The sequence below is a fragment of the Globicephala melas genome, chromosome 15 (assembly GCF_963455315.2).
Source record: "Globicephala melas chromosome 15, mGloMel1.2, whole genome shotgun sequence".
NCBI classification, from domain to species: Eukaryota; Metazoa; Chordata; class Mammalia; order Artiodactyla; family Delphinidae; genus Globicephala; species Globicephala melas.
This window is the reverse complement of record NC_083328.1, coordinates 81,894,823-81,922,597: the sequence shown is the minus strand read 5'-3', so window position 1 is coordinate 81,922,597 and position 27,775 is coordinate 81,894,823. Positions and strand designations below refer to the sequence as shown.

The window sequence follows — 27,775 nt, the reverse complement described above, 5'->3', positions numbered from 1 at the left end:
CTAATTGTTATAGACAAAGGTCTGTTTTTGGAAAACACATTTCTAAAGCTGCCTTCTTCAGTGCTCGGACCCGGGCTGGGTGCTGGGGCAGTAACGCCCGACACGTGAAGCCCATAGGGCTGGTTGAGGGGATCATGGAAACAACCACCCGGCATAGGCAGTGGCACGGGCTGGGGCAGGGGTGGGCGCGCAGGGCAGGAAGCCAGTCCGGCCTGCGGGCGGAGGAAGCATCTGGGAGAAGACCTTGCAGAGCAGCTGACATTTGACGTGGGCTTTAGGCTTTAGGCGACGACCAGGACTCCATCGTCTCGAGAAGTCGAGGGTTGAGTTTCAGAAGTTCCTTCCAGTTTCCTGAAATCGTGTGCATATGCAGACTTAACTTCTTTGTAAGGAAGGACCTGCGGCTTTCATCAGCACTCAGAGGGATCTGGGACCCCAGAAGACTGAGAAATAAACTACCCGTTGGGTAATTGTGAACTGGCCATGGCTGAAAATGTCACTCAGACCCCTGGAAAGGGCCTCGGGTGCGCTAAGGAGGTGGCACCTTGCCCTGGGCCCAGTGGGGAGCCCTTGTAGGCTCTAAACATTTTAAGGACTCTTGTTGAATTGAACTAGTAGGAAACAGGATGCAGGCAGTACTGTGTGTGTGTGTGTGTGTGTGTGTGTGTGTTTGGAGGCTGGAGACATGGAAACATCAGTTTGTTTTTTTACAGAAAGGCATGTGAACTATGTCATCTTCACTGTTAGGAGAGTCTCGAATAGCCGTGCTGTGGACAGAAAGAACGAGTAGCGCTCGGGGCTGGGTGAACGCGGTCTTTACTCGTCGGTGTGGACGGGGATGGATTGATCCCAGCACGCGCGTGCGTGTGGCAGAGCAACGGCCGCCCTGGTTTATAAATGGGGGATGGGACCCCCCCCCCATGTTGCTGGGCCTCCCAGACAGCAGCGTTCAGGAGCATCGCGTTGTCTTTCTGTGGAAGGTGATGGGATTGGACTCTGATTTTCCTAACTGAGGCTTTTCGAGTTCAGGTCGGACACTCTGTGTGTGGCTGGCAGTTAGTTGGAATAAAGGTAATGGCCGTAAACATCAGCACCTCGGTGAGAGCTCGCGCCGGGCGCCCGACTTCCGGAAGGGGAGGGCTTGTGCGGTGAGTCCACGTTGTGAGTCAATCCCTGCAAACCAAATAAAGTTATTCAAATTCCTGGAACTTCTCTTCCTGCAGCTCCAGTTCAGGTGTTGTCAGCTGCACTGGTTGCCGCACAGCTAGACTCTGTGAATGAGCCCGAGCGCCCGCCGACGGAGGGCTCAAGGAGGCGTCCAGTTCAGATCCCAGCCCAGCCTCTGGCAGTCAGCTGGCCCCGGCGGCTTCACCCCTGCAGAGTGAGCTCGCCGCGGCCAGGACGTTACAAAGCACAGTGAGTCTTTGCCCTCTCCCTCAGCCAGCGAGGATGTGACAGAAATCACGCAGCTGCGTTTTCTTTTATTAATATATCCTGGCAGAATTGATAAATGGCACATTTAATTTTATTCTTAAGGTCATGTTTTGGATAACTAGACAACGAATCAATCAGGTGATTGATAACCCCGATTCTCCTCCACAAAACAAACGTGGGGGGGCTTCCCTGCTGGCGCAGTGGTTGAGGGTCCGCCTGCCAATGCAGGGGACACGGGTTCGTGCCCCGGTCCGGGAAGATCCCACATGCCGCGGAGCGGCTGGGCCTGTGAGCTATGGCCACTGAGCCTGCGCGTCCTGAGCCTGTGCTCTGCAACGGGAGAGGCCACAACAGTGAGGGGCCCGCGTACCGCAAAAAAAAAAAAAGAAAAAAACAAACGTGGGGAGACCAAAAGCACCTTCCCTCTTCTCCAAAGACAACCTGGTTCTTTGGGGGGATTAACCGTCTAAATGCTCTATTTCACTGCTAAACCGACGCCTATATCTTTCAGTAGCAAGGGGAGGTGAATTCACGCAACTCCTAGAATGTAAAGTTGACAGTGACCTTTGAGATTGTGCGTTACCTCCAGCCCGTCCCGTGGGCCTCCTTTAACCCATGCTTGCTCAGGAGTGATGCTGGATGCCGTTTCTTGGAGGGGAGATTTTTTCTTTCCCCCGGTACGCGGGCCTCTCACTGCTGTGGCCTCTCCCGTTGCGGAGCACAGGCTCCGGACGCGCAGGCTCAGCGGCCATGGCTCACGGGCCCAGCCGCTCCGCGGCATGTGGGATCTTCCCGGACCGGGACACGAACCTGTGTCCCCTGCATGGGCAGGCGGACTCCCAACCACTGCGCCACCAGGGAAGCCCTTGGAGGGGCGATTTTGAGAAGACAAGTAGCTCACTACTGTTTCTCCTCTAGTCTGGAACCAGCCCCCGTGAGGCTGGGACTCCGTGTTCGGGGCGAAAAGGAAGCCTGCCACTTATTTCTCACCTTGAGTTTCTCTAGCTTTCCAGCTCGCTCGTGGTAGGAGGCTCTGATGCCTTCCTAATTCCTACTAAACTCGCACATGGACCCCTTTGAGTTGGGGTCCTTCACAGGTAGTGGTGAGACTAGCAAATTAAAATTAGCAAGGGGTCTGTGATCATAAAGTCACGATGTGTGGGCACCCTCTCATTTTCATGTGCCACGATGGAGAATCTCTTTAAACTTGTGGTCTCCAGTGTCAGAATACCAATTGTCTCTCCATTCACACGGTTTATATTTTGACGTCCGTGATTAAACGAACTTATCACCTCCTTTTACCCCCTTGGTCTACTCCAGTGAAGCTAAACAAACGACGAATTAAAAAAGCCTGAATATAAAATGTTCAAGGGTTATTAAGGTTGCCTTTGATTAGTAGGGAATGAGATGATATCCTGTTTTGCTGATTTGCTTCAAAAAATAGGCACGAAAGCTCACGTTGTTACCTTTGTTACCTGGAGTATGGAAACCACCTGTGTTGAGTGGAAAGGCGTGGTCGCGTTTACCGCGGTGGGAGATGTGGTGGGATTCGGGCTTCTTTGTCATGTGCAGAAGTGAAAAAGGAAAAGAGAGAACAGATTCCTCCAGGTTGGCTGTCTTGAGCGAAGGATCTTAAAGGAGCCTGTATAATTGGGCTTTTGGTTTATGGCGATGGATGTCAGGGCTCTTGAATTTGACTCTTAGGTTCCTAAGGGATCGGGCAGGATGCCTCTAGTTGCAAAAGAAGGAAAAAGAACAAAAAAACTCAGAGCTTAAGCCATGAGGACAGAAGAGGAGGTGAGGCTGGGAGGCTGCTCGCCCTTGGCCCTTGCGTTGACCTTGGTCCAGCTCCCACTCCGCCATCTTCACGCACCAGCTTGGTCCCGAGATGCCCAGGGGAAGGAGGGGCCTGTTTCTTCCCATTTGTCTCTTTTGACTGCCAGGTAGTTTTCTGGGGAAATGACCTCCCAATTCCCTCTGGGGTTGCCTTGACTTGGGTGGTTTACTTAAACCTTAAGTAAACCTTGGCTCCTGGAATAAGTGCTGTATGTAACTACGGCACTGAAGACTTTGGAATAAAGTTAATTCCTAGAAGGAGAATAACGCTGTATTATTTATTAATCTATATGAATTTATTAACTTGGAAAAACTGGGGTCCTAGGTTATCATACCAAAATATTTCTGTTTTATCATGTCCTCTGTTAAAATAAGCAGTACATTTCAGTGCAAACCTTGGGAATTGAAGGTTCTGGTAGCGTGCCTCAGAGCAAGCGAAGCATCTATCGGTGTATTAATCGACTTCCTGGATCATATATCGAGCTGATTTGTCAGAATCCATTAAGCTGGTAGACAGTATGACATTTCAAGTGCAAGTAGGAAAATCCGTGTTATGGTTGAAGGAGAAGGTCAGGTCCATCTCAGTTAATGTTAATCAATGACCAGAGACCAATATGTCACCGCTGGATGGTCCAGCTCATTTTAATTGTTAACCTAATGTAAAGGTTCATCAGCAAACATTAGAGGTATTTGTACATGTGAAAATTGAGAACAGTTTTCTAAATACCCTTCCATCAGCCACATCTTTTCACTCAGATTAAATGGGTCCCCCCAGCCCCCCGCCTCTCCATCCTCTGTCTGGAGTCCAGAGCACTGTACTGTCTCATCCCTGAGAAATGCTGCAGGTGCTCTTCACCATTTCTTGCAGACCTCGCCCTGCCTTCCGGAGTGGCCTCTGCTTTAAACATGCGACCGTTACCTAAGGGCATCAGCTAACCACACTGGGGACCCTGGGACCTAAAGAAGGGTAAATACAGACTCGAGTTGTTGGTACTCACCAACAAGAGCCTGTCTTTTGTAAGGGCCTCCAGCAGTCTTGAAATTAAAATGCACTTGAAATGACTGACCTATATGGTATCATATACAACTGTGCAAATGTATTTTTTCACATCTGGAGGGACACCAGTGTCTTCAGGGGAGCTCTGGTCTTGGTCTGCAGAAGTCACTTTTGGCCTTGAAAGAGGATTCTTTGAAGGGGGAGTGGTAGGACAGCTTCCTCCTTTGGACCACGTTGGTAATGTGCCCGATCAACTCTGCAGGGTCCAGGTGAACCTGGCAGTGGAACCAGTGGCCATTTGGAGACTGACCAGAGGCATGGCTGCAGCCCACTTGAAGAGGATAAATCTAAATCGCAGGTTCGTTCCTTGAAAAGAAAAGCAACTCAGAACTGCATTTTCTGGAAGTTAAGTTTAAGAACGGCTGTTGGAACCAAACGTTTTTCTTGCATCAGGATTAATGACATATCTTAGTTCATAATCTGTGTTGCTGATATTTCCTCTCTAACTGAAAAAAAGTAAATTCTCAAGTGTTGTTTAAAGTCTTCTGAACAGTCTCGAAGGTATTTTAATAAAGCAGATCAAAGGTGAGAAGAGAATTTGGCATGTGTACGTTAATATGTAGTGTCTGTTTACACAAGCCATTTAGCTCCTTTCTTTGTCTGAAAAGTTTTCGACAGCTTCCTTTGTTGAACTGTGTTTGGTTTTGTTCTGTCTTGTGGATTAGCTTCTAGTGCTATGGCAGTTCTCTTAAGGGTTTTTAATTATTGTATCCCCTCGTCCTTGCAGAGAAAAAGGTAAGTGGGTGATGTCTTATGAAGGCAGTATCCCATCAGTTGGAAAAAGGTAGTAGTGAGCAGAGTGCAGTGGCTCTGGCCATAGGTGCTGGGGGCAGTTAATAAGAAAAGAGGAGCTAGTTTGCATTCTCCAGAGCTGCGTGTACCAGACCAGCCAAATGTTGATATTCTAGACTGTGCTCTGTGATATCCAGTGTTGGACCAATTTAGAAAAGATGAGCGTGGCCACTGCTTTAACTTAAGACCAAGCTGACTCACTACATGCTGAACAAGAAGTTCGTGCAATCCAGAGCCCCGAGCTTTGGGAAGGCCTCTTGTTCCTCTTATACCCCCGCTTTGCTGTTTTCACCTCCAGGTTCCAATGTCCTCGTCTTTCATGAGTGTTCTCCTTCTCTACTGCAAGCATGATGGTTCCCTTTCTCTCCTGTTTCTCAGGATATAATACCTCAGCCCCTGCTAGATCAGTACGTGTCCATGATTGACCCAGCTCGAACCCAGACCGTCGATACCGACATCGCCAAACACTGTGCCTACAGCCTCCTGGGGGTGGCGCTGACACTGGGCAGGCAGAATTGACACTGCCTGAAAGATACGTACGAGACGCTGGCTTCCGACGTGCAGGTAAAAGGAGCCTTTTCAGGGGCAGGCACAGAATAGGGTGGGTCATCTAATTAGGGAGAACGGGAAGCTGCGGCAGGGCTGCTCGCTGACCTGTATTTTATGTGGCCGCCATTGGCTTGTTTACTGGTCTCTGATCAAATGAAGCTTTAAGTGGTCAACCCCTGGCAGTATCAGTTTGGCTCCACAAATGCCACTTATGCTCTCGATAACACTGAATTATGCTTGCCTTTTGTGGTCCGTATGTCTCTGCGCACGCCCAGTGGAAGGTCCGTCAGACCTTAGCCTTCTCCATCCACGAGCTGGCTGTGATCCTTGGGGATCAGTGCACGGCTGCCAACCTGCTGCCCATCTTCAGTGGATTTTTAAAGGACGTGGATGAAGTACGCATAGGAGTTCTGAAACACCTGTATGACTTTCTAAAGGTAGGAAGAAGGATTAAAACAAAAAACAAATCTCCCCTCTTCAATACAATTTTTATATATTTATTTGGCTGTGTCGGGTCATAGTTGCAGCACACGGGATCTTTGTTTGCGGCGTGTGGGCTCTTTGTTGCAGTGCCCGGCTTCTCTAGTTGTGGCACGTGGGCTCCAGAGTGCGCGGGCTCAGTAGTTGCGGGTGAGGGCTTAGTTGCCCTGTGCGTGTGGGATCTTAGTTCCCCGACCAGGGATCGAATCCGCATCCCCTGCGCCTGAAGGTGGATTCTTAACCACTGGACCACCAGGGAAGTCCCAATACAATTTTTTAAAACCCTGGATATGTAAAGTATCAGTGGAATAAAAACCAGAGACAGCTGTCTGGGTCTCTTCAGTTGAAGCATGGCATCCAAAATCTTAAAGTGGGCATTCTTTCGGTGACGGGTAAATATTTTTATCTTTCCTCCTAATCTTCTCGTCCCTTAGAGTTCTAATTGTATGGAGGATGGTAGACAGATGGCCCAGCACACTCTTGAGAAAGAAGGAACCGGGCTCCCGGGTGGCGTGTGACTTGCCCGGGGTCACCTAAGGGAAGAGCCAGCTGAAATCCAATCTCAATTCTGCACGAAGGGCTCTTTCTTGCAAGATGTTGCTGCTTCCCTTCTTGCCTTCCCCCCGCCCGCCCCCGCCCCAGAGGAACGATGAGCGTAAAACTAAGAGTTTAAAAATGACCTAGAGAAACTAATTACTCGCGTCCACATGACCAGGAGCTGCCCTTGACGGAGTCTGGCGCGTGCCGCATCGCCGGAGATTTTCCTGTCTGGTGCAGGAGCACACGAGCAGTGCCACCTCCCTGGGAAGCAGCGGGGCATTATCTTCCAAGCACACACATGCTTGGTTTTTTTTCAGGCAGGAAATTGTGAAAGAAGGATGAGTAGGGGGCGTGTAGAAACACACAAGCACATACACGAACCAGGGGAGAAAGATTGGAAGCAGTCAGGGATGCGTTGGACGTCTGTTAACAGCAAAGCTAATTCACAGCCACACTGGGTAATGGAGTGCAAGGCATCAGGGAAAGGCACGGTTCTGGCCGGTGACAAATGTATAATCTGAAGTATAATAAAACAGTCTATTTGGGGACATTTTGAAGGATTATATATTTTTATTTATATATACATTCTTAAAAAATAGTTGCTTCATGAAGACAAGAGGAGAGAATATCTTTATCAGCTTCAAGAATTTGTAGTGACCGATAACAGCAGGAATTGGAGGTTTCGATATGGACTGACAGAGTAAGTAAAGCCTGTTTGGGGTTATGAGAAGGCAAGCTAGGTGGAATAATTCTTAATTTCCCTACCTTATAATTGATTTCTAAAGTAGCAGTAGGAGTGTTCTTTTGGATAAAGAGATTATGTTTTTATTAAGGGATAAAATGAATTCCAAAGCTCTAAGTTACAAATACCACAGTCTCTGGGGAGACATTCATTTTCAGAGGCAGGCAGGGCGAGAGTCACTTTGGAATTAGAGTGTTGTGCTGTTCTGTAAGCCAATTTATTTGAACCAAATGAAAGATGAATCACCCGCTCTTCAATATTTTCCTATTTATCGGAGCAGTTTTTGCCAAAGCTTTCTTGAACATTCTGAGTGTAGCCCTCTGTGTAAGGGCACAGCGCAGTTTATACACTTCAGCCACTAAGGAAAATTATGTTACAGTGAGAGATATGAAAAGGTCTAACCCAGATGAAGCGATTATTTAATAAAAACGTCCCCCAAGGTGGCTCAGATCTGTACATCATTTTGTGTGTGAAGGAGTTATTTAATTCCCCATTTTGTGCCAGCAGGAGGAATGTTCAAGGTTTTAGTGATTCTAAAAGAGTGAAAGTGTCACTTTAAATAATTCTCCGTCCCGAGGTGTATAATGTGCTTTCCGCAGTATTGAGTGGATTTGTTTGTGGTGTTGTTGTTTGGGTTTTAGTTTTCACCTTGCCGAGATTTATTTCAGTATCTCTAGTTTTAATTTTCCTTGCCCTCAACTGGAAATCTCTCAAACAATTGTCTTCCCTGTAGAAATCCATCAGGCTTTTGCGGCTCTTCAGGATATGATTTGGCCTATGCCAGGGGCAAACTGAAAGATTTTCTCTTTGCTGTGATCCTTAATCATTATGCTTAATTTGAGAGATTGAGGTTTCAGTCATTATGCCATGTTCCGGCCTGTGTTCTCAGAGAACCGAGGAAAAACAGGCCCACGTTTTTTTCCATGAAGGCATCGCGCCCTCTAGCGGCTGAGTGCAGGAACTCGGCGAGGTCCGTCTCGGGCCGGGCGGATCTGCTTCCCGGGAATGGGGATGGGGATGGGGATGGAGATGGGGTCGGGGCCGGGGATGGGAATGGAACCGGGCACTGGGGACCCCGGGACGGGGTTGGGGCCGGAGGCCGGGGATGGATTCGGGCCTGGGGACCGGCTGACCAGCTTCCCGGGACCCGGGACCAGCGACGGGGACGGTGTGGAGCCGGAGCCGGTGCCGGCTGCGATGACCTGCTTGCCGGGGCCGGGCCGGGCCGGGCCGGGCCGGGCCGGGCCGGCTTGGCTCGGCTCGGCTCGCTTCGCCCGACGGCGTTGTCTCCGAGCGCGGGCTATCTAACTAACATCTCTGCCATGGTTATTGAAGCCAAAGCCACTGATACGAATTCTGTGCTTCCATGCCCACGATATTGGTATCACTTTTCTGAAAACAGTGCTTTTTGATATGAACGTATTCACCGGCACCCCTGGCTTTTGGTTCTAGCTTCCTTCCAATCTCTTTTTCATTTCCTTTCTTTTGCCAGTGTGGAAATAATGCCATTTATTTTCATACCCTTCTCCCCTTCGCCGTTTAGAAAACAGTGAAAGCTTTGGTAGTAGGTTTTTCCCACCAGCCATCTTACGAATTTTTCCCTGGGAGTAAAGAGCTCGTGCTCCCGTTCTCTCCAGGTGGAACTTGTTGGATTGAACAAGGCTCGTGAACAGTGCGTGAGCCGGCCAGCAAAAGCAGAAAATTTAATTTGCAGCGTCAGGAGCACAGTGGAGACAGTGAAATCTCATGTGTTTTCCCTTGATCTGGCGATCTTTGGGAACTTCGGCGTCCTGGCTATTTTTATGTTATCTGATTTTTAAAGTTTTATGTGCTTTCGAACTGATAACCTAAAGTTGAAATATTGAATCCCTATTCATAAATTTCTCAGCCTGTGTTTTACAAAGTTTAATTTATTTCCTTTCTGTTTGATTTGTGTGTGAGAGAGAGATGAAGAGTTAAGATTTTTTCCCCCAATTTTCTTTGCGTGGCCATTTTCACTCAGCTTTCTGCTTCCGTTGATCTCCCAGCCTGGCTATTTTTATCTATAAAATGAAACGAGAATAAAGAGAGGTTGATAATGTGTTTTTCACCCCCCAAACAATTTCTTTCTTTCTTTCCTTTTTTAAATTTCAGACAGCTGATAGTGATTTTGGAACTCTGTAATCCCAATGCTGTTTATGATTATTTCGTGCATATTGCCTTAAAGTTGTGTGCAGATAAAGTTTCTGAAGTTCGGTGGATCTCCTTCAAGCTAGTAAGGAATCATGACCTTTTCTGTTTATGATTTTTAGAAAAAGGAATATTTATGTTTCTTCCATTTTAACTTTTTTATTTTTTCTGGGCTTAATTTGTCCATTTACCCATGAAAGCAGCTTTTAAGTTTTGAAATTAGGAACTGTATTATAGTTTTATCAGTATGTAAGATAGCTCTTTTGTTAAGCAGTATACTTGAGTGATGAAAATTGTGGATAAATCGCCTTACGTATGAAACTCTTTAAACAGTGGCTGAGTGTTTCTTTTCAACACAGATTGGGTTGACTCTCCAGCACGGTTTTGTGGAAAAGTAGTTAGTGAGCAAAAACTCCAGCAAAGAAAAGCCGAACCTGTTTTATGTGGGCTTGTACCAGCTGAATACTGAGGAAAAAAATTCTCATTTGAAAATATTTACTAAGGTACTCTGATGGTGCTAAAATTTTATAAAAATGACATGTTCTGAAAGGTAATGATTTAGTTGTTATGCAAGGGGACATTTTCTAAACTTTGGAATCTTAAGAATAATGTATTTTTCTAATGCCAGTCCCTTTTTACATTTCATTTTATGAAGGGTTTTATGGGTGTGAGTGTGTGTGTATCACCATATATTTAAACATCTTTTTTCCTCTGTATTCTAATGATCACTGTGACAAAAATGACTTTCTCGCGTGCTTATAACTTCGTCTTAAAGGTGGAAGGGTGCATCAAAATGTCTAGTTTCCGTGTAGAGTAGTAGTCATAATCCAAGTAGATGGCAGCATTCTAAATTCGCTCTTCTAATATTTTTCACAGGTTGTAGCAATTCTGCAGAAGTTCTATTCCAACAGTGAAAGTGCGTTGGGGTTAAATTTCATCAATGAACTCATCCTAAGGTTCCGGCACTGTTCTAAGTGGGTCGGAAGGCAAGCGTTTGCTTTCATTTGTCAGGTTAGCAGGGCCTGGGGGGAGCATCTACCCTGACATATGTTTGCCGTGTGATATCAACACACAGCACCAGGCAAAGAATCTCAGCCCCGGAGGACTAGCCAGGAACCTGGGGAGCAGCGGACCGAACCCCCTTATCTCACAGGAGATTGTGACAAGCCAGTTTGGAAAAGGGACTTGCCCAGGGTTACCCAGCCCTTCTGTGCAGTCATCCTATGCATAGTGACTGAGCACCTACTGTGTGCCAGGCCTGCTCTAGATGCTGGGGACGGAAGAGGAACAACCCCCTGCTCGCCGGCACTTTCCATCCAGGTAGGTGGGGGCCAGGCCCAGACCGTGCTCCCGTCATGTCCAGCGCAGGGCTGCTCCTCACTGCGCCCGCCGCAGTAGGGAGGGAGGAAGGTGGGGTGAGGGGCACAGCAGTGGGGCAGCTCGGGGACCTTTCGTCTCTTTCAGGTGAAGGTCAACCCCTCAGATCGCCCTCTCTACTTAGCATCTTGGAAGTGAGGGCATGATTTATGTCTGGCTGGGGAGGACGGCTGTCATTTTGGATCGCCTCCGTGTGCGGGGCATCTCGTCCTACACCTGCTCCTAACAGTAAGGTCTGCCAGGTGTTGAGCTCAGTGCACCCATGTACTTTTAGACCAGTTGTTCTAGCTGAAGGAGTTGGAGCCCAGAGAGGTTAGGTAACTTGCTCAGGGTCACCCAGGAAGTGTAAAGCCATGATTTTCTTTCTGCTGAACTGTTATTTTAACAGTTTTAACTTCTCCTCATGCACACGGTCTATCATATACAAAGGTAGAGGGAACAGTAGAATGAACCTGCACGTACTTGTCACCCGGCTTTGTCAGTAATACAGTAAATCTGTGATGGGGCTCTACCTGAGCCCTGGCCCCGCAGCAGCCCCCTTTCCCTCCCCCGGAACCACCCGGCCTCCCTACTGAGGAACTCACCAGGGCCCCCTGTAGGCCCGCAGGGGTATCACAGGGGTACTTTGGCCATCTACTTGCAGAAGGGCAGTAGGGGGCAGGGTCAGTGCCAAAGTCACAAAGCACAGGCCTGATACCACAGACTTTCATGAAGAAGTCAGTGCTGCCCACTATTTTGTAGAGAAAGGGTAAGTGAGATATTTTTGCTTTTATTTTTAAATTCTTTTTCTGAGATTTAGACGATCCGCGATGAAACAGAAGGAAAAGGCACCAACTAATTTTGTTCGAGAAAAATCAGTTTTTTGGTGTGCCTTCATTAAAGCTTTAGAAAACCTACAATACCACAAACAAAAGGAGAGTGTCCTCAGCCAGGAGAACCTCCCGGTGGGCACATGGATCCCTGTTCAAATGCAGGGAGGCGTCGCAACCTGGAGATTGGGGGGCCGACTTTGTTACTTTGAAGCCTGGGTCTACTGCTTCCCTGCTGGGTGGCCTTGGGCGAAGCACCCTCTCTGCACGGCCTTTCCGTGTTCTGTAAGATGGAGTTCCCGGGGTACGGGCCTGCCTCCTGGTGTGGCCCTGAGGCTTCAGTGAGCTGACGCATCCGAGTAGCCAAGCACGGTGCCGGGAACCCGGAGAGCACTTACTACGTATCAGCTGCTGTTGTTACCCGGTAGTGGGAAGAGCTGCAGGATTTAGAATCCACATTCCTTCCTTGGAATCTCCACCTGCTGCTGCCTGTGGGTCTTGAGCCTTTGGGTGTCACCACAACATTGGACTCACCTGTAAAACTAGGCTCAGTCTGATTTCCATGGCCGGCTATGAGAATGAAATGGGAGAATCCACGTACGACTCTTTGTAAGTAGAGCAGCAGTAAATGCTAGCTGTTCACAGAGGGCCGGGCACTGAATTGGGGTCTGGGATTTGGCTGTCATGTGATAGGCGTGGTCCCTGTCCTCAAAGCCTGAGCTCTGGTGAGTAACAGGCGTGAAGGTCCCCAACCCTTGTTGGCGGGCGCTACGCTAGCCTTTGCAAAAATGGTTTGCCATCCCCATTGCTACTCCATGGTACAGGTGAGGAAACCGAGGCCCGGAAAGGTGAAGCCAGTTACTCATGGCCACGAAGCTAGAAGTGACCAGGTTAGGTTTTGAACCTGGACCTGTCTGACTCCAAAGCCTTTGACTTCCCCACCAAATATTACACCACTTGTACCCCAGTGCTTGGTAATGAATTATAAAAGTGTTAACTGTGTTTCTAACCAAATTCGGTGGTTGAGATTTTAAAATTCAGACACACACACACACACACACACACACACACACACACACACACACACACACACACACACACACACACACACACACACACACACACACACACACACACTCCTCAGACCAAAAGATCCTGAAATTACTTCTTTGGAATTACAGAAGTGGATGTTTCTAGAAAAACCGTGCTCATCACTATTGAAAAAGGTCTGTTTTCCGGCTCTGGCTTTCTCTTCATCACAGGCAGTGGTGAGCGAGGAGTGTATCCCTGTGGACCAGTTTGTTGAACACTTACTCCCCAGCCTTGTAAGCCTTGCATCAGATCCTGTGCCAAACGTAAGGGTTTTGCTAGCCAAAGCTCTAAAACAGACACTGTTGGAAAAGGGTACGCGGACCATTTTTCTGAGCTTACAGATTTTAAACTTCATCAGGCAGCAGCCAAATCTCCTCTTTAGGGAGTTGTGGCAAATTGTGTGGTAGCGTACTTCAGATCTACTATATAAATTTATATGTTAATTTTTTTGCATACGTTATGTTATTTATAAAATGACTAAGAATTAAGATAGCTCAGTTTTCTATTTAATAAACATACTGAAATGCAAAATATTACATAGTCTTCTAGAAATGAGGGAAACTTTTATAAACTTTAAGTTATGACAGAGACAGATTATGAAAGGTAGTCAATTTAAGCATTATCTATGGTCAGTTTTTAATCGTATTAATTTTGTGGTCAGTCAGAAAAAGTTTATACCCCAACCTAGTCAGTTATTTTAAACCTGAACAGGACTTAATATAAGACTGTGTCCCTTGTATAGTTCACGTCTACACCACATATTCGGGAGAACATCTCATCTCCTGCCCTGCGTAGCCCTTTGTTGCCACTTCCCTCCCATCCTCCACCCCATCTGTCCAGCAACCTGCTCCCCACTGCCTGTGTTCTGTGTTGCTAATTCTTTTGTACTGGAGGGAGGAAAAGATAATATTAAAAGATTTTTAGTTATAGCTGAAAAAATATGCATGCCTATTCTTAGAAGTTTGTCTTTAAAATTTAGGAAATACTCTTTGATTCAAGCAATTTTGTCATTTTAAAGGACTTACTCTATGAAAAATGGTTTATTGTCCTGAGATGTGGTTTAAAAAAAAAAACCAAACCAGAGTATGTTTTTGAACACAGTTCACGGCACATGTGATTCAATTTCATGTCTTTTTCTCTTTAGTGTATTTTAGAAATGCCGGTAACCCTCATCTTGAAGTCGTTGAAGAGACTGTCTTAGCTTTGCAGTCCGACCGGAACCAAGATGTTTCCTTTTCTGCCACCCTAGAACCAAAGCGGCGGAATAGTATAGACACTACCATGCTAGAAAACCAGAATTAACCAGTCTGTGGTCACTCACAATCTGGTCATTTCATGTGTGGCATGTGCTGCTCACCATACCTTGAAGGGGAACTGATTGTATCATACCTGCCCAGGGAGGACAGATTTCTGAAACTCTGATGTTGTTGTGTTCAAATGACCCCTTTCCCATCTGCACTCACGGGAACTACTGCTGGGATGGGCAGGAGTCCCAGGTGGCCCGGCCTGTGCTGCGCTCCTGTGCCCCTGCCTGCCTGATGAGGAAATCTGTTAAAAGGCTGCAGAACCAGGTGGCTCACTGAGGGTGGGGGTGGGGGGACCTCCATGGCATCAGACTGCCTGGGAGCGGTTTGTTTTCTCTATTACAGACTATATTATTTAACCCCCAGCCAACCCCTCCCCCCCAGAAATAAAGTACGTTATTAGAAGCTTTTAAGTCTTTGATAGACTTGTATATTTGGCTTCCCTCATGCTTTCCTATAAAATATAGTTTATGGTATTATTTTTAACTGAAATACTGTACATATGTAAATAACTCTTGACAGGAAGAAAATATATTAATGTAAGATTAGCTTCCTATCAGTGAACAGAACAAATACATCATTTAAATTTATGCTCCACTTTGAGCTTTGCACTTTGGGCTGCAAATATAGCCCAATTTGTTTACTTTTGAAAAATGTGATAGTTAAAGAAATCTACTAAAGACTGATTTATGGCAGTCTTTCTAATATTGTACTTTTGTTGTAAACTGTACTCGGAACTTTTCCTCAAGCACTCACTCCCTCCTCTTCTTGCAGGAACTGTTTCCGTAAAGATAGGTACTGGCCTTTGATAGAGGCATAAAGCAGAAAGATTTTCATTCTTATATGGATATATTATCATTTGTTTAAGAACTTGGGGGTGGGGGGAATTGATCACTGAGGTGCATGGATATTGACTTTATATCTGATGCTTTAGAATCTTAACAAAAAATAGGAAATCATAGTTCTGATCACTCTATATAGTTGGCCACAAATACCAGTGATTTGGGAGGTTAAATTGTGATACTCTTCACATCTAAGTACACAGGACTTAGATTTCGTGCTTTTAAAATTTAGACTAAGGGAAAGATACTCTAGAATTTAAACAGGTTTTGCATTAGTTAATAACTCAAGGCTCTATGAACAGTTGATTAAATTCTGCATACATGTATGCTGAAGTTATTTTTCTTGTTTCTATTTGTATCTTCTCAAAGGCAAGCATAAGGGAAGGAAAGAACAGCCCCTTTGGGGTCCCAGAGCTATAGCTGCAAAGGGCGCGCCAGCTGTCTCCATTCTTCCCTTGGATCTTTTTCTTATCTTTCTTTTCTTTTTTTTAAAAGATAAAATTTCTGGAGCTATATATTGAATTTCCTGGTATACAGGATGTTTTCCCCTCCCCCAAATTCCACTGGGCTGACTCTTTAAAAAGAAAGGAAGGAATCTATACCGTGCCAAAGAAAATAAGGCACATGTATGAGAATTTCACATTGCAACCCAGGATAGCATTTTGACAACTTCAGCAAAGAGTGACGTTAATACATTGGCGACTACATAATGAGAAGAAAAAAAATCAATCTATCTTGTATTTAGTACTTGTCTAAAGTAAATAGACGGAGGTATTGTTTTGCTTCAGCAGCAAGCAATTTTTAATTTATTTTTATTGCCTAGAAATTGAGCTTATCATGTTAAAATCTGTTGATCTAGCAGCAAGTAGAATTACCCAACTGGAATCTTGTATTCTGTGCAGAGCTTCACTTTCCATTAAGGAAAAGACAGATCAGTTGGTGTTGTGATGTGTAGGATTTGCCTCCTGAATCAGATGTGCTGGTAGAGATTTGTTGAGACTCTTTGGTAAATAATCTAACCTTTAAATTTTCAGTTTATGTGTTAAAATTCCTCTATAATCTAATATGAACGCCTTTCCAGTGGAAAGCTATTTTTATGACTAACTTCTCTGCAGAAAGTATGTTGAAAGCTTGCATTTTATTCTTCGTTGGTAACAACAGATTTTCCCAAGCTTGTTCTGGTTGCCCTTGCTGTTCTCTCCTGTAGCTTCTCCACCAGTTTAGGTCTTCACGTATTAACTGTTCTTAGGTGCAGTGTTGAGTGTCTGTGATTTGACCACTGAAGGTAAGCTTCCTGTTTTCTTGAGCACTCGGCCTCCTCCGGTGAATTAATGGAAAAGCACGAGATAGTTTCTCACAGGTACAGCTGCCTTGAAAGGCATCTCAACAATAGAACCATCTCAGCTTTTCCCCAAGTGGACATTTCCTCCTTGCTAAGTGTTTTCATTATCGCCTTTCTCACTTCAAGAATTCGAGAACGTTTTCAACATGGACGGATTTTGATGTAGCTTTGCAAATTTTCAGGAAGGTCTGTCTCCCACTTCCGGAGTGGCCAAGTATCAGGTTTTTTCACTGTCAAGTTGGGCCCAGATCGGCTTGAAAGGGGTCATATTTCTGCAATGTTGGTTTTTTCCTTCATGCTAAGAAATAACGATTTTTAAGCATGGCTAAAGTCTGCACTTTACCACCCTCTGTAGACGACGCATGCAAAGATGATTTAGAGCATTATTCACGCATAATTCCTACAGGTAGTTGGCCCCGAATTGTGCAATGATTGTATTTTAAACAGACATGGAGAGGAGGTCACAGTTGCCTAACAACGGCCACGAGCCGCCTCGTCTTCCGAGTTCAAGGAACTGACGGTGAGAGCAGTTCGGAAGCGGCGAGGAGGAGTCGGGGATGCGGCCGTGGTGGGTCTGCGGGGCGCGCGGCCTTGGCGAGGCCTCTGGTTGGGTCTCAATGCATCCTCCCAGTGTTTTAGAAGCGCCCGGGCCCTTTTCCCCTTATCGCAGACACGTCACCCGCGTCCACGTGGAGCCCCGCCTTGGTTAACGGCGGGCCCGTCGGCCCACTGCGGGCGCTGGTGGTTCGGCCGTCCCGGAGGGGCCGCCGCGGCGGGGGTGGCGATGACGCGCGGCGGGCCGGGCGGCCGGCACCCGGCGGCGGAGGCGGCCAGGCCGTCGAGGGGGCGCCCTTCGCCCAGACCCCGATGCGGGCGGGCCGGACGGGCGGGGGGCGGGCTCTGCCGTTCCGCGGCCCCTCCCCGCGCAGCACCGCGCCCGAGGCCGGAGCCGCGTCGGGGACCCGCAGGCTGTGAGCCTGGCGCTCGACTTGGCCTCAGACGTCTTCGTCATGCAGGTGCTGCTGGAGGATTCCGGGGAGGTGTTCCGAGTGACAGGCTGCCGCAGCGACATGACGGTGCGGGAGCTCAAGGAGGAGCTGGACCTAATAGCCGGCATCCCCTTCAGCCTCCAGCGGCTCCAGTATCTGGACCAAGGCAGCCCCTGCCCGACCCCTTTCCCGGCCCCACGTACTCCCTCGACCCGGGGCGCCCAGTCCCCTCTGAACCCGCAGTGGGGGAAGGGAAGCCCGCCCAGAGGAGGACCCCCAGATGTCAAAACAAACCCCACCCCCGTGAAACCCCGGGTGGAAAAGCTAACCCTGGACACATAGGGATTTCCCAGCTCCAGAAAAGCCGAGCTTCACGTTAGACCTCAAATCTCCAGGCAGACCCTGTCCACAGCAAGACCCTAATCTGCAAGCAGACCCTGCCTGCGCTGGGACTCCAGGCCCAAAGCCCGCCGTCTAGTGTGGCCTGCCAACCTGAGCCCAGCCCTGTGCACGTCAGGACCCCAAGTCCCGAAACAGACGCTGCCGCCGCAGGGCCCTCCAACACCAGAACCTCAGATTCCCACGTCTTCATCAGGGACCCAAGTCCCAAAGCCAGCAGTGCCACACGAGACCTCCAGTCTGAAACGCCTGTCCTCAGCGGGACCTCACAACCTCGGGCAAGGCTGCTCATGTCAGGACCCAGATGGAATTAAACGTCAAGTCCCTGTGCTGGGCTGTGGGACACCAGAACCCCCAGCCCTCCAGCCAGCCACGTCCGTGCAAGGACCCCAAGTCCAGAACAAACCTGCCCAAGACTGAACCCCCAATCCCCAGGCTAACCATGTGACCATCCGAACCCCAAGTCCTCCCAGCAACCGTGTAGACTCAAGGACACTAAAGCCTTAAGTAAACTCTGCCCTCGTCAGGACCCCATGTCTCTCCACGAACCATATGCACGTTTGAACCTCAGATACAATCCTCAGGTGACCCCGGCTCACGACAGAAACCTAAGTCCCAGAGCGTGAAGCCTACTACCCAGATCATGACCCTAGACCCCAGAGCAGGTACATCCAATTCTGAGCCCCACTCTCTGCTTAACCAGTTGTGCACCTGAACCCCAATCCATCAGCCATCTCTGTCTACGTAAGGATGCCGGGGCTCAAAGTGAACTCCTCCCACATCTGGACCCCCAAATTCAAAGTTAACTCTGCCCACACCTGAAAGCTAGTTCCCAAGCTCACAATGACGACAGAAGAACCCGAAGCCAGGTGTCATCCGAAGGGCTCCAAGACATGAGATAAACTGCCCACACTAGGACCCCAAACTCAAGTCCAGTCTACCCATATCTGAACCTCCAACCTCCACAGAAACCACGTCCACACCGGCACTCCAAGGTTTAAGCCAGCCGTGTCTGTGTAAGGAAGCCAAAGTTCCAAACGAGCCTGGCCTACACGAGGGCCCCCAAACTCAAAGCAAACTCTGCTTGTAGTTGAAAACCCAAATCCCTTATCAACCTGATCCACACCAGAACCCCCAGCGCTAGACCAAACCCACCTATATCAGGACTCCAGATCTCGGAGCCGAACCTGTCACTGTCAAGACCCCCGAATCCTGGGGCAGACCTGTCTGCTTCCTCACCCCCGGTTGCCACACTACCCAGGCCTACATCAGACCCCCAAATCCCCAAACAAGTCCTGCCCGCAGAAGGACTCTGCATCCCAGAACAGACCCTTCCCATACCAGGACTCCCAGACAGAAAGCAAACCTTACCTTCATCAGAACCCCAATCCAGAGCAAACTCTGCCCTCATTGGGACCCCAAATCTCAAAACAAACCCTGTCCACGTTTGAACCCCGAATACTGGCACTGACCCAGTCCGTATCAGAACCTCGAATCTCAAGCTGTGCCCTTGTGACGTCAGGAGCTCAAAGCTCGCCCAATCGGAATCGAAACCCAGCGCCCAAAGCTCACTGTGACTGAATCAGGACCCCAAGGCCCCCTGTCCAGACAGATCCCATGGGGGAGGCACCCCGTGGCGGGCAAGGGCCCTAGAGCCCCATCTCTCCCTCCATCGGTCTCCTTCCCTCGGCCTGAGGACCTGGCTGTCCCGATCCGATCCCTACAGTATTTAGCATATGAGAACAGGATCAAAGTCCCCAGGCTCCAACATCTCCCCACCCAGTTGAAATCAATGCAAAAACACTTCAAGAAAAATGAAGATATAAAAAACTCTCTGGTCTGCTGCACAGAGAAAGTGAACGGCCAATATTGCAGAGAGATTGCAGTTATACTGCAGGGACCGGGAAGCCATGGAGACAGAGGTCTGAAAGCAGCTGGTCTCCATGAGAATCGTGTTCCCAGGCCCTGCGCTTCCGGGGCTCAGTTTCCTAATCTGTAAAGCAGAGCCCTGTGAGCTCTAGGATTCTCAGTGCCGTGTCCCCCTTTAGGCAGAAGTGACTCGGGAGACTCAGAAGGTATATTGAAGGCCCAAATCCTTTCCTTTGCCCTCTTGGAAATCGGTTAAGCATTTTTCATGATATGTTTGCTTTGCTACAGGGGTATTTGGAAGAGCTTTGGAGCCTTTTTGAGGCTTTATCTGGAAAGAGATGTACCTGTGCTTAATGTGTTAAAAGTGAAGTGAGCTGTGGAAGAACTTAGTAAGAGTTCCAAAACAAGTAATTCGAAAATTACGTGTCCTGAACTACGGGTGTCCGGCACCCCTAATTTATTTTTGCCGATGAGCTATGCTGAGCAATAAATTCAAGAAAGCTAAGAGGGAATGAAAGGGATGGAGTGGCTTAACACTGATGTCACAATCCTATCACTCAGCAAGCACTTAGCAACTGTGAGAAGCTTGACCTCTCTCAAGCTTGGTTGCCGTCCTTCCTGTTGACGGCAAACGAGAAGGAGAGAAGGTACAGCACGTCAGTAGAAGAAATTTGGGCTTCTGCTGATGCATAACCAGCCTGATGCCTCTTTACCCACCTCAGAGGTTGCCAGGGAGGATCAAATGAGATAATGAGTGTGAAAACCCTGAGAGACACAAGTCTAAAGGGGGTGAACATCTTCCTGGAGGCGGGTCACCTTTCCGCATCTGTTGTCAACTCTACTAATTTACTTAGCCGGTGGTAATGAGTATTTGTCTAAGGTGAAGGCGGTTGCTGCCTGCCTGTAAAAGGAGAATGTGCTCCGATTTCTCTAAGAGCTGTTTAGCATGTGTGCACCGTGCTCCTGTGTTTCTCAGGGAAACACAGCCTTGCTCCATTTTTTTCAAAGTTGTTAGGAAGTCTTCGAGTTGTCTTACTTAGGCAAATGACTGATTATTCTCTGTGTCAGAACCACAAATAAGACCCTAATTAACAGATTTGCTAATCACTATTCCGCGTTTACATCCACCATCTGGAGTTGCTGGGGGCTAAAAGGTACCAGCAAAATCTAGAGTGAGCATCACATGGCGGCCGAGGAAAGGCAGGTCTGGAGTCCCAGCGTTGCCGTTCGCTGGCCGTGCGAGCCTCCGTCCGCTCCTGCAGCACATGGAGAGGACGAACTTGGCTCGTCGTGAGGTTTAGAGCATGTGGGTGCTGGGTAATGGCACTTAGAAATCACTCAGTCATGAAACCAAAAAACTCATGAATTCTACTCGGAATAAATGATAATCCAACCTGGGCAGAGTTGAGAGGTTCCATTCTTGGCACTGCTTATTGGAGATAACAAATGACTCTGTTATCCTTCATCTAGGTTACAGGTGGCCATGAAGGAAGAAGTGTGTGTCTTTTAAAAAGTAAACTAAAAACAACTGCATTTTTCTTAAAATTTTCCACAGTCCTCTTCTACTAATTCTGACGGTCTGCCCCAAAGGGTCTGAATTTAGGAAGTGTGAGTGGATCCACCCCCCGACCCCCATTCTTTCATATGAGGAAGGGGCTGTTTGGGGAGAACCTCCCCAACAGAGAAAGGATCTCTTCCATCCCACGTCACTGAGACGCTTATGTTACCATAGGGTCTCCACTGGGGCAATTTTGTCCCCCAGGGGCCATTAGGCAACATCTAGAGACATTTCAGTGGTCACAATTAGGTGAGTGGGCTACTGCCATCTTGTGGGTAGAAGCCTGGGATGCTGCTAGACGCCCTGCAATGCCCAGGACAGACCCCACAGCAGAGGGGCATCTGGCCCCAAATGTCAGGAGTGCCAAGGTTGAGAAACGCTGCCACAGACTACAATTTGAAAGATCCGACAAATTTTTGTCATTATTACCTCTTTAAGCAAACTGATGATAACATTAACCAGAATTAGTTAGTATCTTAGTTTAACATCTATAACTTATATAACCGCATTGCACCACATCTGTAATACACAGTTACTTCAAGTTCAAGTAGCTCTACTTAGGGTTTGCCTCCTGAAATGACTTTTATTCACTCATGTATTTTTTTTGCCATAGGTCAAGTTACAATTACAGAATCTTATAAATCGTTGCCTTTTTTTTTTCGTTGCCTTTTTTTTTTCTTTTGGTTTGGCTTCTCTTTGAGCTAAGCCAAATTAATTTTCTAAAAAGCATCACTAACCACAAACAGACGGATGTGGGGTCATCAAATGAGAGTAGCGCTCGAGGCTCTCAAATTATCCTTGTGATACCCAAGGTCAGGTAATCTCTTAACTAAACCAATGTAACAGTTTATCTTTAATGCCCGATTTTTCTTTTTAAAGAAAAAAATCATTCCCTGGAGGAATTTTGATGGATGACGCTACGCTGAGGTGCCACGATGTTGTTCCTGGTGGGATTATTTCATTAGGTATCTGGCATTATGATGGATGGACGGAACTGGTTTTGGCGGCTGTGGAAGGGGATTCCAGTAAGGTGTTTTCATGCTTCTTTAAATGGATATTATACTTCATGAACCAGCTGTAAATTGTGTGTGTGTGTGGGGGGGGATTCACTTAGTCTTTAATATGAATATTTGGGTAAAAGTTTCAGAGTAGAGGGAAAAGATAACAAGGACTCATGTCATCATGATCAAGTCGAGTGTTGCCATTTGCCGTTTGGCTTTTGCGATTTCACTGCGTCCACGTAGCTGTGACTTGTAACCCACTCACCGTGCCCCAAAAGGAGCCAGGGCAGCACGTTTTCTATTCACGTGTCTACTCTGTAAAGTTGAAAACCTAAGTTAACAGTGGAGAATGCCAGATCACTTGGAAACGTGTGGCCCAGAGTGTTCAATGCTGCAAAAAATCCTCTGGGGGGGTCTGCTCTCACCCAAGGGGGAGAGACTTGGAAACACAGTGGGTGCCGTTAACTCTTGGCCAGGCCTTGAGCTGGGTGCTCAGCTGGGCTCTGGGGTGGGAGTTGGGAGGCAAGAGGAGGAAATCAGGGTGTCTACCCAGCAGTGAAGATGAATCATTCAGACACAAGGGGACAAGTGCGCGTTCTTTCTGGAAAATAAATTCGGATGAGAAGCTATGAGCTTGTGGAGGAGAGAGAGTTTACTTCTGGCTGGGATGGGGGTCAGGGAAGGCTGGGTGCGGGAGGGGCACTGGGATTAGGTCTGGGAAGGGGGAGTGGGCTCGGGGGACGGGGGGCCAGGACCTGCTGCCCTGGAGCCTGAGCCTTAGAAGGAAGGGCGGGGCCCTTCCTTGCATAATCCTCTGGTTCCTTCCTGCTTTTCTCCTCTTCCCCTGCCTTCCCTTGCTTCCCCCTCTGGCTCTGTGTCCGTGCCTAGACTTTTTGGCTCTTGCTCTGGACATGGGTGATGGGCGAGTCCCTCCTCTCTTGAGCCAGAATTGCTGTCACCCCGCTGGGGGCCCCTCACATCCCGCTTCGCCCCACACCGGATGCTGCACATCTGCGACCGGGTTCCTATCTGTCAGAGCCCGTCCGTAGTCCGTAGTCGTCCTCCTGTGCTCAGAGCCTTAATTCTCCACGTGATGATTATATCCCGGGGCTGTTATTCACCTGGGAGCAGAGTTCGGAGTGTCCCAAAAGTTAATGGAGACAATGGGCCCAAAAATAGACCGGAAGGCCAGGATCCATCACATCTCCAGAGACGCCTGTGCCCCTCTGGGGAGGCCGTGCCGTGTCGGCTGGGGTCTTCCTTCAGAGCCGTAACCCCCTTCCTCTGGACACCCAGAAAAGCTATTTTCTCTCTTCAAAACATGGACAGGAAGAATTTCCTGCCTCCCGAGCCTGGCTGATGGTAAATTCGTATTTCCTGGACGTGTAGAGAGAGTTACATGTCTTCCCCTGGCTCGTTTCCAGCTCCTCCGCTCTGATCCCATCACCAGCCTGCGTGTGGCATCCAAGCAAACTTTTCCTCCAGTGTCCCATCACCCACCAGCCAGGGGTATCTGCACTTCTGAACTCACCCAGACGCACGTGCGTGACTCTGTTTACCTCGCCCAGCTGTCTTGCCTCGGTGTTGCCGAAGATGCTTTCCACCGAACAACAGATTCGCAGCATTTTGATGACAAGCAGTGGAAGAAGTGGATTTCTCAGAGAGCGTTCATGGCGCTGTATGTTGCCTCACACAGGGGTCGCTCGGAGGCTGTTCAGTACCTTCTAGAACACGGTAATTCTGATAGCAGCCGAGGACATTCAAGAGTGGGGTTCTTTTGAGGGCAAGGGGGACACAGCGGCTTGCCTCCTGGTCCCTTCAGTAATGGTTTCCTGGACCCAAGTTTGTCAGCCACCAATGGAGGTCCCCATCGGGCCACTCAGTCCCTGTCTGAGGGGGTCTTTGGACGTGCTTATCGGAGGCTGTGTCCTCTCTCTTGCCAGGGGCTCAGGAAGACGGACCTTTCAGGACACCAAGCCACGGGGCTTCCTGGTTTATTGCGTCCGACCAGACACTCCGCTGGGGATATTCCCATCCTGTTTGTTATTTCTTCCCACCCGAAGTCCCGTTTCTGCCGTGGTCCGAGGGGTCTAGCCCCAAACCAGCATCCCTGCCTTGGTGGTTAGCAGGCTAGCCAGTCTCCTTTCTCCAAGCTCTTTGAATTTGCCCCAAACCCTCTTTTCATCTCTCCTCCACCAAGGGGCAATTACTCTCACTCTCTCTCTGTCCATAGACATAGAAGCCTTAGCCTGCCTTGTCTCCGAGTTAAAGGGCTTTGCATGAGGTTCTGTGGGAGTACGTTTTATCTTCCCTGGATGTAAAGTATTTTTGGGAAAAGAGGCCCACGGATTGAGGTGTAGACCTTTCACCAACAGTAGACGGTTGCAGACATCCCAGGCCACTGGCTTCCTCGGGAGAAAGGAAGAATGTGGTATTTGGTCAATGGTTTGGGGCTCAGGAGGGGGCCTCATCTGAGGGTTTCCCATATCAACTAGCCTCCAAGTTAGACCTCCTTCCCAGCCTTCGGCCTTGAGCCCAGGCTCTCTGTGTTGTTTCCCCCACTTCCACCAACCAAGCTGGGAAAGCATCTCAGATGCTCAGACAGGATGCTGGGGCCCCACGTCTGTGATGGGTAGAGGTTTTTCTGACTCTTCTCCTCTCCTTCCTCCACTGTTTTCTGCACTTCTCCTGTTGTAAGATGAAATATGGGCTTTTCACAACCCAGCAGTCCGTTAAGCTCATAAAAAGTCATTTTCCCTCTGATGGAACTGTGATGTATTTGAAAGCACCAGTTAAAAAATTACAGCCAGCTTTGCAAAGTTTTCTGTCCTTTGCAGACAGTGGCTCTGAAGAGGCGCCAGGGCTGAGGCTAAGTGTTGTGAAAACCTATTTAAAACTACCTCACTGACCAGCCATAGCTCATAAACACTGGCTCCCGAAATGTCAACTGCATGTAATTGAATTGCCTTGTTTTCTGTGTCATGATATCTGTTACCCACTATTTGATTCAATTCAACAAGTCCGTATGGGACACCTGTCATTAGCCCATCCATCTGCAGGAGGCAGTGAGGAATTCAGCTGAAGTGAAGTCTGTCCATGAGTCAGGCTGCCCATCATCTGTCATTTCCCAGGCACCTGTCTTCTCCAGGCATCGTGCTACGTGCCGGGGATGAAAACAGCCGTGATCAAAACAAGTGTGTTTTCTGCTCTTGTGGAGTTTATGAAGGGAAGTCAGCAAATTATTACAAATAATTAATTCCATGGTCAGTCGTGCGTGGTGTGTTCTGGAGACGCAGAATGTCTGCTGAACAAATGCAGGGGGTTTTGTGGGGAGGAGGGCTAAGGAAGGTTTTCCCGAGGAAGTGAATGAAACCTCAAAAAACATAGAGTTAGCCCAGGAGAAAAAAAAAAAAAAAAAAGGATGAGAGTGTTGTTAGCAAAGGGAATGGCATATGCAAAGATCCTGGGGCAGGATAAGGGAGCAGGTATACTGACGGGATAAAGCCAGAAGGCTGGTGTAAGCGGAGCATGGGCGGGCGAGGAAGATCACGGAGGCGAGTAATGCTGGAGTGATAAGGGGGGTGGGTGGGTGAGACAGAGCAGTAAAGACCTAGAACATCGCCCCAAGGGTGGTAGATGCCAACAATGGGATTTGAGTGGGAGAGTGGTACAGGCATTGCAGGAAGGTCATTGGCTGCTGTAAGAGAAGCATGGGGTGGGGGGGAAGGCAGTGCTGGATGCGGGGTGGGAGGGGGGAGATGCAGCAGTGCCCCCCTCCGTGCACTCGGTTATTCGTTCTTCCAAGCATTCCTCTCCCAGCCTCAGCCCTTCCCATGCTTCTCTTCTTGAACGGGTTTCCAGAGGGTTGGCTCCTGCCGGCAGGGGGCCCTCCCTCAGCCAACTTTCTTATTTCCCAGGTGCCAACTGTCAGGGCAGATCCCCCATGGGCAGGACGCCCCTGCACGTGGCTGCAGCCATGAGCCGGCTGGACTGTATCAGCCTCCAGCTCAACTATGAGGCCTCCATCAATGACAGAGATACCAAGGGGGAGACGCCCATGTCCCTTGCCTGCCGCCTGAACTGCGGCCAGAGCAGGCGGTGGATGTTCCTCTTCTACTGGATGGTGAAGCTGGGGACAAAGGACCCGATGGACCCTGTCGTGAACAAGGCTTTTCAGAGAGTCAAGGCCGGGTTTGGATCCAAGAAGGAGAACAAAACGTAGCTCCACCTGGGAATGTTTGCATGTCAGCTCTGACTTGGGGTAACGTTCCTGAGTTCAGATCCACGGTGGCCAGTGGCTCTGGGTTAGCAGGAAGGCCGGGAAACGTGGCAGTTCCTCTGAATCAGATACGAAACCATCTGTCCTATTTGCAAATGACTTGAGGAGGGTATTGATGGAAGTGGGTGAGTTTGTGTTCATTTCCTAAATCCATCACAGACCTAATGGGCTCCCATGCCAGCCTTTAATTTTGAGCTATTTGTTCATTGTATCCAGTAACGCTGCTTGGGGTGATGGGAACCAATTACCTTCTCTCCGGTCTGGACACCATCTAACACATTGGCATAATAGGGGTAATAGCCGTGATGAGAGTAGCTCTGTTGTTACGGTACAAAACCAGCGCAGGCAAACGTCACCAGGTCGTGGGCAGTGTGACCTGTGAATTTCAGTTTGTAAAATCCATGGCACTAGATGCTCCCTAAGCCAGCAATGTTCCAGAAGTTTTCCTGAACCTTCCTGGAGGGGTCTGCTGCCTGAGTCTGAGGTGGGCTGGGGGAAGAAGCCAGGCTGACCTGGGGGGCATCTAAGAGCTTGGTTCTCCACAGGGGTGCCTGGTTACTCTTGGTGAAGGGTGATAAGCTGGCACTGGATTTGGAGGAGACGGTGTGAAAGGTGGTGAGCTCGTAAGGGAGAGGATTCGAGCTGGGAGCTGCTTTTTTCCTTTTGTCCCATCCCCAGAGGTCCCAGCACCCCCCTCCCGCTAGCTTTCTCCTTTCCTGCTAGAACTGGGGTAGCTCCAGCATCCCTACTGTGGGGCAGTGTCTATGCTGAACTCTGGGCTCGACACCCACAAAAGCTGCCCTGTGGGTGTGGGAGCCGAGAGGGAGGGCTGAAGGCTGGGGCGGACTGACACGCACACCCTTGTCTGAGGGGGGCACCGGGACTCAGCTGCAGCAGAAAGGCGAGCCAAAGGCAGCTAGATCTTTGCAGAGCTTCCCAGAGCTGGAAACCTGGCTTGTTGATCTAAGCCCTGATTTTTCTTTCTTTCTTTTTTTTTTTTTTTTGCGGTACGCGGGCCTCTCACTGCTGTGGCCTCCGGACAGGCTCCGGACGTGCAGGCTCAGCGGCCATGGCTCACGGGCCCAGCCGCTCCGCGGCATGTGGGATCTTCCCGGACCGGGGCATGAACCCGTGTCCCCTGCATCGGCAGGCGGACTCTCAACCACTGCGCCACCACGGAAGCCCTAAGTCCTGATTTTTAAGCGTTGGCTTGAATTATGTTAAGGTCGGCGTACGGAACAAAAGAAGTAGGAGATTTGAGGCACATGGCTGGGACTGCCGACCATCGTCAAACTAACTCATTTCACTGGGGAAA

General features: G+C 48.8%; 2 protein-coding genes across 2 annotated transcripts; both read left to right on the top strand.

Moving 5' to 3' along the window:
* Window positions 1–483: 483 nt before the first annotated feature.
* LOC115844475 (serine/threonine-protein phosphatase 4 regulatory subunit 1-like) lies at window positions 484–14,963 on the top strand. Its single transcript, XM_060285337.1, is given in 10 exon segments — window positions 484–559; window positions 1,283–1,416; window positions 4,530–4,625; window positions 5,498–5,683; window positions 5,944–6,105; window positions 7,288–7,388; window positions 9,564–9,684; window positions 10,476–10,610; window positions 13,048–13,189; window positions 14,022–14,963. Coding segments are annotated over 10 exon segments (1,311 nt in total). The 3' UTR covers window positions 14,180–14,963.
* Window positions 14,964–16,922: 1,959 nt separating this feature from the next.
* ANKRD60 (ankyrin repeat domain 60) lies at window positions 16,923–26,403 on the top strand. Its single transcript, XM_060285336.1, has 6 exons — window positions 16,923–16,971; window positions 17,036–17,238; window positions 17,295–17,520; window positions 22,080–22,210; window positions 23,750–23,915; window positions 26,099–26,403. Exons 1-6 carry the CDS (start codon window positions 16,923–16,925, stop codon window positions 26,401–26,403), a joined length of 1,080 nt encoding a protein of 359 aa, XP_060141319.1.
* Window positions 26,404–27,775: the final 1,372 nt, after the last annotated feature.

Excerpts from the sequence above, each read along its gene's own strand:
- ANKRD60 (XM_060285336.1), top strand. The coding sequence starts at position 16,923 with ATGCGGCCGTGGTGGGTCTGCGGGGCGCGCGGCCTTGGCGAGGCCTCT. Across the intron at positions 16,972-17,035 it reads CGGCCTTGGCGAGGCCTCTG|ACACGTCACCCGCGTCCACG; the intron begins GTTGGGTCTCAA and ends CCCTTATCGCAG. Across the intron at positions 17,521-22,079 it reads GCTCCAGTATCTGGACCAAG|GAATTTTGATGGATGACGCT; the intron begins GCAGCCCCTGCC and ends CATTCCCTGGAG.